At 42.9% G+C, this 16491-nt stretch overlaps 1 protein-coding gene across 4 annotated transcripts in view; it reads left to right on the forward strand.

The window, feature by feature from the left end:
- LOC137353431 (transcription intermediary factor 1-beta-like) overlaps positions 1-16491 on the forward strand; it is a 108059-nt gene that overhangs the window by 56390 nt on the left and 35178 nt on the right. For all 4 annotated transcript variants that reach the window (XM_068019717.1, XM_068019719.1, XM_068019720.1 and 1 more), the window contains exons 3-5: positions 3054-3201; positions 8067-8199; positions 16160-16276. In XM_068019717.1, coding sequence (XP_067875818.1) covers positions 3054-3201; positions 8067-8199; positions 16160-16276 — 398 coding nt within the window. The remainder of the gene's footprint in view (positions 1-3053; positions 3202-8066; positions 8200-16159; positions 16277-16491) is intronic.

The following is a 16491-nucleotide window of genomic DNA, read 5'->3' on the forward strand; positions in this document are numbered from 1 at the left end:
CTCGCTGGAACACCGGTCCCAGTATGGTTCAGGTGAAGACCCTTCCAACGGTACAGCCCCCACTTTTCCCAGAACTGGTGCCAGTGCCCCACAAACCAGAACCCACTTCTACCACACCAGTCTTTGAGCCGCGCATTCATTTTGCTATTTGTTCTCTGCCAATTTGCATGTGGCTCAGGTAATAGTCCAGAGATTATTACCTTTGAGGTTCTGCTTAATTTGGTGCCTAGATCCTCATACTGACTATGCAGAACCTCTTTCCTTGTCCTGCCTATGTCGTTGGTACCTACATGAACCACGACGACTGGATCCTCCCCTCCCACTGTAAGTTCCTCTCTAGCCCTGAGCAGCTATCCCGACCGCTGGCACCAACCGGGCAGGCAACACAGCCTTATAGACTCTCGTTCTTTGCTGCAAAGAACTTTATCAATCCCCTCACCAACTACCACTATCATCTTACTGTTTGCCTCACCTCCAAGTTTGGTATTGTCATCAAATTTTGAGATTCTACTCTGTATTCCAAGATCCAATTCAGTTATATTATAGCACTGTGTCCTGGGCAACACCACTGTCTACCATCCTCCAGTCTGAAAAACAACCGTTTACTACAACTCACTGTTTTCTGTCCTTAAGTCAATTTTTTAAAATCCAAGCTGACACTGACCCTCCTATTTCATGGTCCTCAATTTTGTTAACCCTTTTATGTGTTACCTTATGAAATGCTTTCTTAAAATCCTTATTAACAACATCCACTGCATTCCTTTCATCAACCTTCTCTGTTACGTCATCAAAAAATTCAATTAGTTTAGTCAAGCATGATCTACCTTTTAAAAGTCCATGCTGGGTATCCTTAATTAACTCGAGCCTCTCTAAGTGTCCACTTACAGGTTCCCTGATTATTGTTTCTAAAACCTTACCCACCACTGATGTTAAATTAACTGGCCTCTAGTTGCTAAGACTGTCCGTACACCCTTTGATGAATAAGAGTGTCACATATTCCACTCTCCAATCCTCTGGCACCTCCCCCGTATCCAGGAAAGATTGAAAGATTGTGGCAATTCCTTCTGCTATCTCCATCGCCAATTCCCTTAACAAACTAGGTTGCCAAGCCATCCGGACCAAGCATAGCCAACCTTTTTAGTACCTCCCCCCTCTCAATTTTTATCCTATCCATTGCTTCTACTCTCTCTGCTTCGACTGATATTTTGTCAGCCTACATTTCCTTAGTGAACACTGATACAAAGTATTCATTAAGTACTTGCCCTGCGCCTCTAAGCATATATTACCCTCTCTGTCTCTAATAGGCCCAAATCCTCCTCTTACTCATTTACTATTTACATTCCAATAGAAGATCTTTGGATTCCCTTTTAGTTATTTAGTTTTTAGTTATTCTGTTTTCATATTCTTCTTTTGCCAGTCTTATTCTCCTCTTCACCTCCCCTGTTGACTTATATATGGCCTGGTTCTCACTTGATAGACCCTCTTTTTTGTTTCATCACCATTAATTTCTCCCTTGTCAACCAAGGAGTCCTATTCTTTGTTCCCCTACCTTTCACCCTTTTTGGAATGTTCCTAGCCTGTACCTGAAGGATCACTTCCTTAAAGATAATCCATTGTTCCAATACAACTCTTCCTGCCAGTCTTTGGTTCCAGTCTACCCTGGCTAGATCCCTTCTCATTGCATTGAAATTAGCCCTCTACCAATCTAGATATTCTACCTTATTTTGTTCCTTGCTTATCTGCATTACTAGTCTAAACCTTATGATATGATGATCACTTTTACTCAAGTGATACAATGATCACTTTTCCACTTGGTCCACTTGGCCCACCTCATTTCCCAGCACCAGATCCAGCAATGCCTCTTTTCTAGTTGGGCTGAGAACAAACTGACAAGGAAGTTCTCCTGAACACGTTTTAGGAATTCCTCCGCCTCCTTACCCTTTTACTTTAAAATTATCCCAATTGATACTTCCTTTTCAGCACTGCAATGTCTCCCTAATCAGTACTGCCATCCCACCTCCCTTTTTTTCTTCTCTATCTTTTCTGAACACTTTCTATCCTTGTATATTAAGCGCTCAGTCCTCGCCATTTTTAAGCCACGTTTCCATTATTGCCACTACATCATATTTTCATACTGCTATTTGTGCTTGTAGCTCACCACACTTCTTCCCACTTACTTATTCACCACACTTTGTGCGTTTACGCACATGCATTGTAATCCTGTCTTTGCATTCTTTGTAGTTCTTCTCAGTCCACTCCAATCTAATACGGAACTGCACCCTTCTGTAGTACTGTCCAACGCTCTTGCTCTGACTCCACCTAGTACTTTGCTATTTCCTACTCTAGTTTTATCTGTCTCTTCCAATTCTCTGTGCACCTTGGTGTTCCTCGCTTGTATTAGCTCCTGGTTCCACACCCCTGCCTAGTTGGTTTAAACTCTCCTCTAGCGTGAGCAAATTGCCCCGCAAGGAAATTTGCCCCAGCTCTGTTCAGGTGCAACCCATCTGGCCTGTACTGGTCCCAGTGCCCTCCCTCCTGTACCATCTTTCCAGCCACACATTCATCTGCCCTATTCTATACTCGCTTGCATGTGAAACTGGGAGTAATCCAGCGATTACTACTTTTGAGGTTCTGCTTGCTAATTTCTTACCTAGCTCACTAAACTCTTTCTGCAGGACCACATCCCTCTTCCTACCTATGTCGTTGGTACCAATATGGACCATGACTATTGGCTGTTCATCCTCCCCACTCAGGGTGCTCTGCAACCATTCAGTGACATCCTTGACCTGGTACCAAGGAGGAAACACACCATCCTGCATTCATGTCTGTGGCCACAAAATGCCTGTCTGTTCCCTGACTATCGAATCTCCTATCACTATCACTCTTGCGGCCTTCCTTGTACACTTGTAGTCTGGAACAACTCTGAAAATTGAAAGACCAGCCTGCAGGAAGCATATTCTTTGAGTGGGATTAAGGAAGTTTGCCAGTAGAGTAAGTCATTGCACTTTGACCGGTTTGCTGATTTTTTTTCTTCCATTGTTCCCCCCCCCCAGGTGTGTACCAGCTGTGAAGACAATGCTGTGTCATCTAGCTTCTGTGTCGAGTGCGCTGAGTGGCTGTGCGATGCCTGCGTAGAGGCTCACCAGAGAGTGAAATTCACAAAGGACCACACTATGAGCACGAAAAACCCAGGGCTCACGGGTACAGATTTCTGAAACTTTATATGTGCACATATGTGTTTGCGTGCGTGTATGTTTATGTATGCACGTGACATAAGTAAGCCAGCCTTTGCAGTTATACATCCAAAGTTGTTCCGCTCTTCTGGAGGTTTTGACTCTTGCTGGGTTTTACAGTTCCTCAGGTAGCCCACATGGCCCTCACCCAGGTTCCCATTTTTTTCAGCTGTTAGCATGGACTGAGAACCTTGGCAGCCTATTCAACTATGCAGGTCTTCACAGCAAGTCCAATCTTATCCATCTGTTTTCTAGTAAGGATCCAGTGATCAGGAGCAGAAACCTTGGGTGACTTTTCTTCTCTTTCAGCGCAGAGCCACTGAGGGTAATTGTAATGTCTCAACTGATTTCTAGATAAAGAATTGAACCTGGAATTCTCTGGTTTGAATGATGTGTTACTGCAGCATGTCGTGCATTTACCCACAAACCACCAGGCCATGAATTCGCCCTTTTCCTTACTACAGTAAAGCGTTTTAGAAGTTAGTCTACTTTAAGAGTTAAATTCTGTCATCCGAGTTACTAATTTCCAATATTTTAACATTGGACTTTTATTTTTAAATCCTAGCAATCAAAAGTTTATAAATCTGAATAAAAAAACCTGTTCATAGCCTCGAATTTTAGGGTAAAATTCCCAGTTTTTTCCCCTTCTCTTAGACATGCAGCAACTTGCCAAGACTTCTCAACAGCACCTCCCAAACCCTCAACCTCCATCGCCTATAAGTACAAAGGCAGCAGGTGAATGGGAACACCACCACCACCGATTGTTGTAAAAACCCATCTGGTTCACTACTGTCCTTTTAGGGAAGGAAACCTGCCGTCCTTACCTACATGTGACTCCAGACCCACGGCAATGTGGATGACTCATAACTGCCCTTTGAAATGGTCTAGCAAGTTCAAGGGCAGTTAGGGATGGGAACAAATGCTGGCCTACATTCTGCCAACATTCCATGAAGAATAAAAAATATTCACTGGTGTATTTACCAGCAAGGTTTGCAACTTTAATGGGAGGTATCAACCAAAGGGAAGAGTTGCTCTTCCCTGAGTGCATCCTGCATTTCACTATTTGTACATTTTATATAATGTTGGATTTAAGTCTCACTCCAGATACTTGAGTACAGAATCTTGGTCGACACAGTGTAATACTGAGGGTTTTATTGAACAAAGCGCCATCAAACTCCTGACATATGTGAAACTAAACACGAAGAACAGTGAGTGAGTGACACCTCGTGATGGCTGCTTTGAAGGGAGATGGGGAGGAGTCAGATCAGTGTATATATGTACCATCCAGAGTTAGACAGCATCCAATGAAGCACAAAACATTCTAAATGCAGGGAATGTTGCCAGCGTGTTTCCAAGAATAACCAATTAGATTTCCCTGTCAGCTAATGGATGATCTGCTATGAGAGCAGATGTATTTGTGTCTTGTCCTATGTGATGGGCTGAGCAGTGTAGCCAAAAGTTAGATGCTCTACAGTAAAGAGGTGAAGGTTACTTGTGGTGAAATTTATGGTAATGTTTTAATAGACTTTGCTGCTGACAATGAACATTCAAGGCAATTCCCAAGCCAAGAGTGGAGGATTTCCCTGAGCTTTGTGTTTTGGAAAGGTCAGGAGGAAAAAACAATTCTGTAATTGGTGATGAGTTTTTAAAAAATATTGTTCTCTCAAAAGTTAATGCAAGGTGATGGCTCGGTACATACAGGTGAAATTGTTGCTGCTGGATTTGGTTAATGCTGAAAGCTCTTTTTGACCATTCTTCACTTGCCAGCAAAAGTCTTGGCCAAGTTTATTATAGAAATGTTCATTGTGCTCAACCTTGATATTAAAATAGGGATGGACTGAACATGTCATTGGTATTTTTCAGTCAGTTTGTGCAGGTAAGGGTGAAGTATCTCTCATTCTCGCACCTCCTTTCAGACAGCTAAAGTTGCTTCCAGATGGATTGTTTCCAAAACATTGCATTATTCTGTGTCCGTGCAACTCAGTGAAGTATCATGCGAGACAGTTAGGTGACTATGGCTTTTTTTTGAGGGCTTGCTCCAGCCTGGAATTGAGGTATAGTCATCACTCAGTCATAAATCCTGCTGTTCCAGCAAGTCCATAAGCCTTCTGCTTAACTGCAGTCACCTCTCGGAATTAGGTGATGCTCAACATTCCTCGGCAGAATGATCAGTTTGTTCTTTATTTGGTGGTGTACTTCACCCCTCGTGTCCAAGAGAAGCATCATAATGATCCCAGCATAGCTTTACCACTCCAGAGACTAACATATAACCTAGGGTGGCACTCCAGTGCAACATTGAGGGAGTGCTGCTGCGTCAGAGGTGTGCCATCTTTTGGATGAGACGTTGAACTCGGGCCTCGACTGCTCGCCCAGGTGGATGTAAAAGGTCCCATGGTGCTATTTGGAAGAAGAGCAGGGAAATTCGCCCTGGTGTCCTGGCCAATGTTTATCCCTCAAGCAATACCTAAAATTGATTATCTGCTCATTATTACATTGCTGTGTGTGGGAGCTTGCTGTGCAAAAAACTGGCTGCTGCGTTTCCTACATTATAACAGTGACTACACTGCACAAGGACTTAGTTGGTTGTAAAGCGCTTTGGGATGTTCTTTCACTACCTGGATCCTGGATAATGTATGGTATGAAATATCTCCCACTAGAAGCTGTTTTCAAAGTCTTGCTCTTAGGTTTCCAAACTGGGATCCTGAGATTTTAGAAGTTAGGATGGGTGGCCAGTGAGAGGGAAGATTCTCCAGAATATCAGTTTTTGCACTGGGGAGCAGTGTTAATATTTACAGGAGGTCCCTGATGCTGAAAGTTTAAAAGAACCACTGGCCTCCTGCCGTCATTCATTTCTTTTGATGAGATGTGCATGGTGCCGTGGAGCTGTGGGTTCCTTTCTGACACCCCTTGGTTCCTCTTGCTGTAAATTGCTAGCTTCAGCCAATCTAGCTGAATGGAATAAAAGCACAGAGATCAGTGCTTCGGGTCAGGTACTCATGCGCTCAACCAGGGAGTAAACCTTGTTACAGGGAGGACTGCAGAGAAGTACGTGAGTATTTACATTTTTTGCTGTGTCCACCCCCCCCCCGCCCAAAGGAGCTGGGATGGTACCAGCCAGTCTTCTGAGGTTGCTGAATGAATTCTTTGAGATGTAGCATTAAGCTGGGCAAGTAAGCAAGGTTTTTTTTTGTCGAGTTTCTTTCCTCCTTCCCTTTTGAAACCATCAAGTCCTTTCAGTTTGTACCTTAATTTGTGGTGTAAAGATTGAATGTCAAGACTGACACCGACGGCGTTTACAGTGGCTACTTTATTGTCAACAAGTAGAAGATCACTATGTGAAAGTATTTAAGCAGTACTTTAAAGAATAAGGCAAGAATTGATATTAACCCACTTATTCTGGGTAGAACTCAGTGTCCCTTCACCAGTTGCCCATCAAGCTGTGCCTTCCTCCTTTGCCTCGAGCGTGACTCCTGATTTTGACCCTACCACCTGAACTGCAGACGTGCCTCTGCTTTTAAACACAAAGAACAAGAAAGATGCAGACTGCCTTCTCGTCCCCTGGAGAGTCGATTCAACACACCTGTCCCATCTCCTGAACCATCAAAACTAATTAGCACCTCTGTTCAACAAATAATGGCCATCCTGTTTGCCAACTTAAACTGTAGTTTTGTTCTTGGCACTTCAAAGGACATGCGGTCACATTGAAACTGTCTCAATTGGTTGATGTGATTCTGTAGCTTTCAGTATTTTAGTTTTGTGTCTGCATTATTTTGGCCAATCTGATTTTAACACCTCGCATCTAACACCACCTAACCAATCTGGCAGTTGCAGGCTTGTCTACTTGTTCCTGCTTCCCTATTTCCCTGACTAATCTCCAATATTAGTCAATCCTAATAAGAACAATGATCCCATGACTTGATCAGTTTTTGACTTGTGTCAGCAGTTTTAGAGTTCAGAATGGTACACTTGAGGTGATTTGCATTGCATGATGATAATATTGCCAAGCAAAAGATGGTCCTTTTGCTCCTATATCAATATTCTTAGAGTTGGGATATGGTTCCACTGGAAGCCTTCTGTATCTTGTACGTGAGCTGAGACAGTGAATGCTAGCAGAATACTAAAACATGAGGCATCACTTTTGTCACTGGTATTCACACGGTCGCCAAAGAATTGGGGAAAGGAAATGCATACTGGGGCACAGCCAATTCAGATCGAATCAACTTCCAAGTTAAGCATGGCCCCTTGTTGTGTCACACAGCAATATGTTAATATTCTGCTGAATCCAAGCATGGTCCCATCATGTACAAGATAAGTTAATGTGACATTGCTGCAGCGTGGAAGCACATTTTTAAAAATCCAACGGCTATTAGTAGTTTCTAGCACTTTTGAGCTGTCAAACTGCAAGCGCATGTTATCAGTATCTCAAATAATGGCATTTTGGTTTGGTGACTGATTTAGGTTTAACTAACCAGTCAGTTGGTTAAAGAATTAGTTTCTGCATGAAACACCTTGTCTAAACATGGTGGTACAATTGAAGGAGTTATGATTTTAAAACGTTCAATTGGTCAGTCAAGGAAAGGACTTGCAATTATTTATAGAGCTCTGCAATTGATAGTGTTCACTTCCATTCGGAAATAAAAACTAAGTGCTGGAAATACTCAGCAGGTCAGGCAACATCTGTAGAGTGAGAAACAAGAGTTAATGTTTCAGGTCTGTGACTTTTAATCAGACCTTTTCCATCACTTACTGTTTTTATTTCCGATTTCCAGCATCTGCAATATTTTGCATTTATTTCACTTCTGTTCTGATTGTCTCTTGCTCTCATCCACCTAGTTGATGGAAGAACAAACTGCGAACGACCGATCTTCTGCTCCATTCACAGGCAGGAGACCCTGAAGCTGTTCTGCGAGACGTGCGACACCCTAACATGCCGGGACTGTCAGCTGCTTACGCATAAAGATCACAGGTAGAACATAGAACAAAATACAGCACAGAAGTAGGCCATTCAGCCCATTGTGTCCATGCCGGCCGAATAAACTATCCACCCAAACTAATCCCTCCTTCCAGCACCTGGTCCATAGCCCCGCAGGTTATAGCACCTCGGGTGCATGTCCTTTTAAAGAATTGAGGGTCTCTGCCTACACCACCAATCCTCACAGTGAATTCCAGACACCCACCACCCTCTGGGTGAAAAACGTTCTCCTCATGTCCCCTCTAATCCTTCTGCCAATCACCTTGAATCTGTGTCCCCTGGCAACTGACCTCCCCGCCAGGGGAAACAGGTCCTTTCTGTATTCTGTGGCAACTGACCTCCCCGCCAGGGGAAACAGGTCTTTTCTGTATTCTGTATTTAGGCGCCTCATAATTTTGTACACCTCAATCAAGTCACCCCTCAGCCTCCTCAATTCCAGGGAAAACAACACCAACCTATCCAATCTTTCCTCATAGCTGTAACCCTCAAGCCCTGGCAACATTCTTGTAAATCTCCTCTGCACTCTCTCCAGAGCAATTATGTCCTTTCTGTAATGTGGTGACCAGAACTGCACGCAATACTCCAGCTGCAGCCTAACCAGCGCTCTATACTGCTCCAGCGTGACATTCCTGCTTCTGTACTCTATACCTCGGCCTGTAAAGGAAAGCAATCCATATGCCTTCTTCACTCTATCTACCTGTCCTGCCACCTTCAGGGACCTGTGGACATGCACTCCAAGGTTTCTCACTTCTACCTCTCTCATTATCCTCCCATTTATTCTATATTCCCTCGCTTTATTTGCCCTCCACAAATGCATCACCTCACACTTCTCAGGATTGAATTCCATTTGCCACTTTTCTGCCCACTCAACCAAACCATTGATATCATTCTGGAGTCCACTGCTCTCTTCCTCACTATTAACTACATGGCCAATTTTTGTGTCATCAGCAAATTTCCCAATCATGCCTCCCACATTTAATTCCAAATCATTAATATACACCACAAACAGCAAGGGACCCAACACTGAGCCCTGTGGAACACCACTGGAAACCGCTTTCCATTCACAAAAACATCCGCCGACCACTACCCTTTGTTTCCTGTCACTGAGCCAATTCTGGATCCAACCTGCCACATTCCCCTGTATTCCTCGGGCTTTCATTTTACTGACCAGTCTGCCATGCGGGACCTTGTCAAATGCCTTACTAAAATCCATGTAAACCACATCCACTGCACAACCCTCATCAATCCTCCTTGTTACTTGCTCAAAAAAACTCGATTAAGTCAGTAAGACATGACCTTCCCTTAACAAATCCATGCTGACTATCCCTGATTAATCCGTGCCTTTCCAAGTGACAATTTATCCTGTCCCTCAGAATAAATTCTTAACAATTTACTCCCCACAGAGGTCAGACTGCCTGGCCTATAACTACCTGGCTTATCCCGCGCACCTTTTTTAAACAATGGTACAACGTTCGCAGACCTCCAATCATCTGGTACCTCGCCTGCATCTAGTGAGGATTTGACGATGATCCTCAGCGCATCCGCTATTTCCTCCCTAGCATCCTTTAACAGCCTGGGATGCAAAACATCCGGTCCTGGCGATTTATCCACTTTCAGGGATGTCAGACCCTCAAGCACTTCCTTTCGCATTATGCTTATCTTATCTAATATTTCAGACTCCTCCTTTTTAACTGCAATGCCTGCATCAATCCTCTCCTTTGTGAAGACAGAGGCAAAAAACTTATTAAGAACCCTGCCTACATCTTCTGCATCCATGCATAAGTTCCCCTGTACATCTCTGAGGCTCTACCCTTTCCTTAGTTACCCTCTTACTCTTAATGTACTGATAAAACATCTTTGGGTTTTCCTTGATTTTACCTGCCAATAATTTTCATTGTCTTCTCTTTGCTTTTATAATTTCCTTTTTTACTTCACCCCATCACTTTCAATACTCCTCTAGGCTTTCTAAAGTATTAAGATATTTGTGATCATCATAAGCTTTCTTTTTTTGCTTTAACTTACCCTGTAAGTTTCTAGATAACCAGGAAGCTCTAGATTTGGCAGTACCACCCTTTATCTTTGTGGGGACAGTCCTACACTGTGCCTGACTTATTTTGCTCTTGAATGCCTCCCACTGGTTTGCCACTGATTTTCTTCAAGAAGCTGTATCCAATTGACCTTCGCCAGGTCACCTCTCCGTTTCGTAAAATGTGCCTTCCCCCAATTTAGAACCTTTGCTCTGTTTTATCTTTGTCCTTTTCCATGATTATGCTAAATTAACTGTATTATGGTCACTATCTCCAAAATGGTCACCCACTGTTACTTCATCCACTTGCCCAGCTTCATTATGGAAAACTAAATCTAGAATTACGACCCCTCTCATTGGGCTTGTTACGTGCTGGCTAAAAAAGTTTTCTTGAATTCAGTTCAAGAATTTTGTCCCCTCTGTGCCCTTCACAATGTTTGTATCCCAGTTGATATTGGGGTAGTTGAAATCCCCAACCATCACCGCCCTAAAGTTATTGCACTCAGAAATTTGCCCACATATTTGTTCCTCTAACTACCTCTCACTATTTGTGGCTCTATAGTACACCCCCAGTAATGTGGCCGCCCCCTTTTTATTTCTGAGCTCCACCCATATGGCCTCATTTGATGATTCATTTAGCATACCATCCCTCCTCAAAGCTGTTATTGATTCCTTGACTAATAATGCTACAGCCCCCCACCTTTTTTTTTTACCACCCTCTATTGCGCCTGAATGCTCTAAATTTCGGTGATGTTGAGCTGCCATTCTTGCCCCTCCTTAAGCTAATTTCTGTTATAGTAATAATATCGTGTTGCCATGTGTCTATCTGCCATCTTAACTCATCTGCTTTATTTACTACACTCCTTGCACTCAAATAAATACCCTTTAACACTGCCAAATTCCTGTGTTGCACACGTTTAAACCTTTTCTTCTTCTGTCTTTTAGAGTCATTCACCAATTTTGCGAATTTTCTGCGTCCTGTTCCCTGCCCTGAAATTGTCCTATCTAAGACTATGCTCAGGTTCCCATCCCCCTGCCAATCTAGTTTAAACAATCCCCAACAGCACTAGCAAACCTTCCTGCAAGGATATTTGTCCCGGTCCTGTTCAAGTGCAGACCATCCGGCTTATACATCTCCCACCTACCCCAGAACTGGTCCCACTGCCCCAGAAATCTGAAGCCCTCCCTCCTGCACCTTCTCTCCAGCCACGCATTCATCTGGTGTATTTTCCTAATACTAAACTCACCAGCACATGGCCTTGGGAGTAATCCGGAAATGATTCCCCTTCTTGTCCTTCTTGCTAATCTCTTTCCCAACTCCCTAAACTCAGCCTGCAGGACCCTATTTCTCTTTCTTGCTATATCATTGGTACCAATATGGACCACGACCTCCAGCTGTGCACTTCGCCCTCCAGAATGCTCTGTAGCCGCTCAGTGATATCCATGACCCTTGCACCAGGGAGGCAACATACCATTCTGGAATCACGTCTGTGACCATAAAAACACCTGTCTGTTCCTTTAACCATAGAATCCCCTATCACTATTGCTGTCTTGTCCTTTTTCCTCCCTCCCAGCACATCTGAGTCACCCATGATGTTCCAGTCGTGACTCTCACGACACTCTACAGAGGAACCCTCCTTCCCATTGGTACTCAGAAAGTGGGATGCCCTCCAGGGACTCCTGCACTAGCTGCTCTGACCACCTTGTCCGTCTGCTAGCTGTCCAGTCCCTCTTTGACTGTACTCGCTTAGGCACTGGGTTGACTACCTCCTGAAACATGCTATCCACGTAGTCCTCCACCTCGCGGATGCGTCACAGTGACTCCAGCCGCCAATCGAGCTCCGAAATCTGAAGCTCAGGCTTCTGCAGCTGAAGACACCTCCTGCAGATATGTTCGGCAAGGTCACAGGGTACACCCACGACTTCCTACATACGACAGGAGGCACATTCCACTTGGCTGAGCTGCCCTGCCATTACTTAACTTTACAATAAAATTTAGCTAGTGTAATAACTTACCAGCTATTTGCAATCAGCTTTATCCACTGTACCATTGAGGCTGAAAAGGCAGAAAAGAGAGAGACCAAAAGAGAGCACAACCCCTCTGCCACCCCCCTAGCCAGCGAAATCCCCCACACTCAACTCACGGCCTCAGCACTATCCAGGTATGGGGACTTATTCCAGTTCACAACCATTCTTCCTCATCTTGCTCCATACATTTACCTCCTGCTGTAGAAAGCTGTATTTACAAATTCTGTGACCATTGCTCTTAGTACTTGTGATTTGGACATAATAGGTTGTGACTGGAGGCTTACCCATCTTCCTCCAGTTGGATTATCTACTTTCTCCAGGTTAATAATTCAGACTGCCACTTTGGTTCAGAGTCTCTGCACTGCACGGTTAAAAGATTCCTTCCATCGCCACTCCCCCCACCCCGTACTACAGAAGCAAAGCCTTGCACACTACAGTTTCTAAATTAGAATGTAAAATTTGCACCAGAGTCTTGCTGTACTACAGTGGTTGGAGTAGTTAAGGTGAGCAGCATAGGTAAGCTAGATAAACACATGAGGGAGAAAATAATAGAGTTATAGGGTTAGATGAAGAGGGGTGGGAGTAAGCCCCAGTGGAACTTAAACACTGGCATGACCAGTTGGGAGGAGTGGCCTGTTTCTGTGCTGTAAATTCTGTGTAATAAAGTTTTCCTTCTCAAAGGATAATGATGCAGATCTGTTTTAAAAGCTCTTGATGGATGCTGAATCAATTATGTTCTCTGGGTTTCCCTTCTACATGTCTAATGTCTTGTGAGGGGGGAGAAGGTTTTTTCCTCATTCTCTAGTCTTGTTTTATGGTCCAAATTAAATGATGTGCTTACTTTAACCTTATTCTTTAACCTTTCATTGTTTTGAAGACCTGTATTGAGTAACTTGATCTGACCTGCAATCTAGTGCCTTCCAGGCACATGCACTTCCCAATCTGTTTTATTAATTGTTTCACGCTGGTCAGATGCTTTCACGATGGGATTAATCATTCACAAGTCTCACCCCTCTCTGCCAGCAGGGATCTCAAGAAAAACTGCATGCTCACTGTTACCTAATCCTGTTAGTATTCACCTGCGTTCATCCACATTCAGATCCATCCTTTGTAGTTGATCCAAGCTTTTGAAGATAATATTCCAACTCTTCACCTATTTACGAAGCTTTGTGTCATCAGAAAATTGAGTAACTCTGTACTGCAGATGGCCTGTTCTGTGTCATTCACAAATATTGTGTACAGCAGGGTCTCTGAATAGTTCCAGGTGATACACCTGTAACTACTTTCCCAAGTAGAGAATTTTACCCCATCTCTGTTTTGTTGCTCAGCCAGTTTTCAATCCATTTAAACAATTTGAGCTATAATCTATTGTAGTAATACAGTTTCTGCCTGTTTGCACTTTTCTGATTGGTAGGTGGGTTGAATTGTGGGCGGAGCCAGCACATGGCAGAAAGTTTATCCGAGGGAGTTGAGTTGTACAAATGAAAACTTTTTTTGGCGTTTAGATTTGGCTGCAAATGAGAGATCATAGCTAAAGTGGATATGTTCAAGGTTTTCACACGTACAGTGAGAGGTGAGTTTAGTACATACTTGTGAGACTATAATATAAAATCGGGAGGCAGTTTAAAGAAAAAATTGAGAGACTGAGGTAAAGTATAATAGTCTCAATTTTGTGAGGTAAACTGTAATCAAAGTAATATAAAAGAGAGGGAGAGAGACTGAGGTAAAATATAAAATAGAGAGACACTGAGGTGATAAGAGGTTGGCTCCAACGAGATCAGGTTTAAAGTAGATATGTTCAAGGTTTTCACATGTACAGTGGGAGATGAGTTTAGTACGCACTGAAGACTATCATATAAAATTGAGAAATACGGAGGTAAAATTTAATCAATGTAATATCAAATAGAGAGAGACTGAGGTAGTCTATTCAGTGTAATATAAGGATGGCAGAGGGAGACCCTTTTAAAAATAGGGCTACTTCTGTTGGGTTTGTAGATCTTGATTTGTGGAGTGTTTTGCAAGGTCCAGTAAAGTTTCGCTCCTGTGGGCTGACAGTTGGTTGATCAGATATTCTAACATTTTGTTGTAACACAAAAGTACAGTGTGTGTGGAGTGAGTTTTTTGATTGATTTGGTACAACACACCTGGTGAATGGGGAAGAAATCTTTGGGCTATGCCTGGTGCATGCAGAGGCACATGGGGAGAAGCCTATGGTAATTGGTACTGGAAAGATTTGGCAGCAGATAGGGATAAAACAGAATTAACATCGCAGAATTTCAAGAAAAAATAGAGACTGTGATAAAATATAATGAGTATAATATAAAATTGAGAGAGATTGACTACATTGTAATCAATGTAATATGAAATAGAGAGAGACTTATGTAAAATATTACCAATATAAGATAGAGAGAAACTGAGTTAAAGCATAATATAATATAGAGGAAACTGAGGTGATGATGGGAGGGATGGATGGATGGATGGATGGTATGGGAAGGGTGGATGAGTTGATGGAGTTGGTTAACTTCTAATTTGACTGCAAATGTTTTGTGGGTCTCTGCTAGTTTTACTCAGTTGTCTCAATTGACGAACTTTGAAAATCTACGCAAGTAACAAATCGTGGACTATGTGGACAGTAGTGGTAATGTCACTGGACTAGTAATCCAGAGGCCCATGTTAATGCCCTGGGGACGTGGGTTCAAATCACCATGGCTGGTGGAATTTAAATTCAATTAATTAATATCATTTAATTTAAAAAAATCTGGAATTGAAAGCTAGTCTCAGTAATGGTGCCATGAAACTATAATCGATTGTTGTAAAGACCCAACTGGTTCACTAGGGAAGGAAATCTACCATCCTTACCTGGTCTGGCCTACATGTGACTCCAGACCCACAGCAATGTGGTTGACTCTTAATTGCCCTCTAAAATGTCCTAGCAAGCCACTCAGTTGTCAAGGGTATTTAGGGATGGGCAACAAATGCTGGCCTTGTCAGTGACACCCACATCCCATGAAAGAATTAAAAAGAAATACGATGTGACATAGAATCATTCAGGCTAGGGGGTCAACAGCTGTGGCTCCGTTGCTGTTACTCCTGCCTTTCTTCAGAAGATTGTGGGTTCAAAGTTCCACTCCAGAGACTTGGGAACAAAAATCTAGGCTGATGCATCACTGCAGGACTGAGGTAGTGCTGCATTTCGGGTATGCCGTCTTTCAGATAAGGTTCCGTCTGCTCTTTTCGGTGGACATAAAAGATCCCATAGCACTATTTCCAGGAGAAGCAGAGGAGTTCTCCCTGGTGTCATGGCCAATATCTATCCCCAATTAACTTCACTGAAAACAGGTTATCCGGTCATTATCACATTGCAGTTTGTGGGAGCTTGCTGTGTGCAAATTGCCTGCTGTGTTTCCCTTCATTATAACAATTTCATTATAACACTTCAAAATTACTTCATTGGCTGTAAAGCTCTTGGGGACAACCTGAGGTTGTGAAAGAGGCTATATCAATGCAAGTCATTCATTTTCTTTCTCATTCATCTAAACTTCACCATTTTAAAATTTCATACTTTAACTTTAACACCTAATAACACCTATTTTTATCCTTAGTGCTGATGGTGACTGCCAGTGTGTAATAGACTAGACATCTGTGACAGTAGCATTCAGTGACAATAATTGCACACTAGGGCAATGGTCTGCACAGCAGTGATACAACACTCAATTGACTGGGCCTAAGAGGAAGATTTTGTGCAGGTTTGGACCAGAAAAGGAAACTTCATTTCAATGGGATTTAACCTTCAGTAAGCGGTTGTATATAAATGGAGGGTGGCTTTTGGTTATATTCAGTGAGCAGTGCACAAAATTACATTAACAATAAACAACATCAAAACCTTCACTTGTGTTACAGGTACCAGTTTTTAGAAGAAGCCATTAAGAACCAGAAGCTGACACTGGAAAACCTAGTGAAGCGGCTGACTGAGAAGAAAACCCAGTTGCAAGTGACCACCAAGCAAGTCCGCACCAGGTATATCTCTTGTAGGTTGAGCAATGCGTTTGCCATGGTGCCTGATGTGGAGTGCACACCTCACTATCCTGCTTTAATTGGTAAGCCTCAACATTAAACACCACCACTGAGAACAGGAGCAGCATTCAACATGATTCACAAACTGCAAAAATTCATTATAGCTGCCATTTCAAAAGTTATGCCCTGATAGCTTAGTAAAAGCATAGACCTTCGTA

Source organism: Heterodontus francisci, chromosome 41 (genome assembly GCF_036365525.1).
Source record: "Heterodontus francisci isolate sHetFra1 chromosome 41, sHetFra1.hap1, whole genome shotgun sequence".
NCBI lineage: Eukaryota > Metazoa > Chordata > Chondrichthyes > Heterodontiformes > Heterodontidae > Heterodontus > Heterodontus francisci.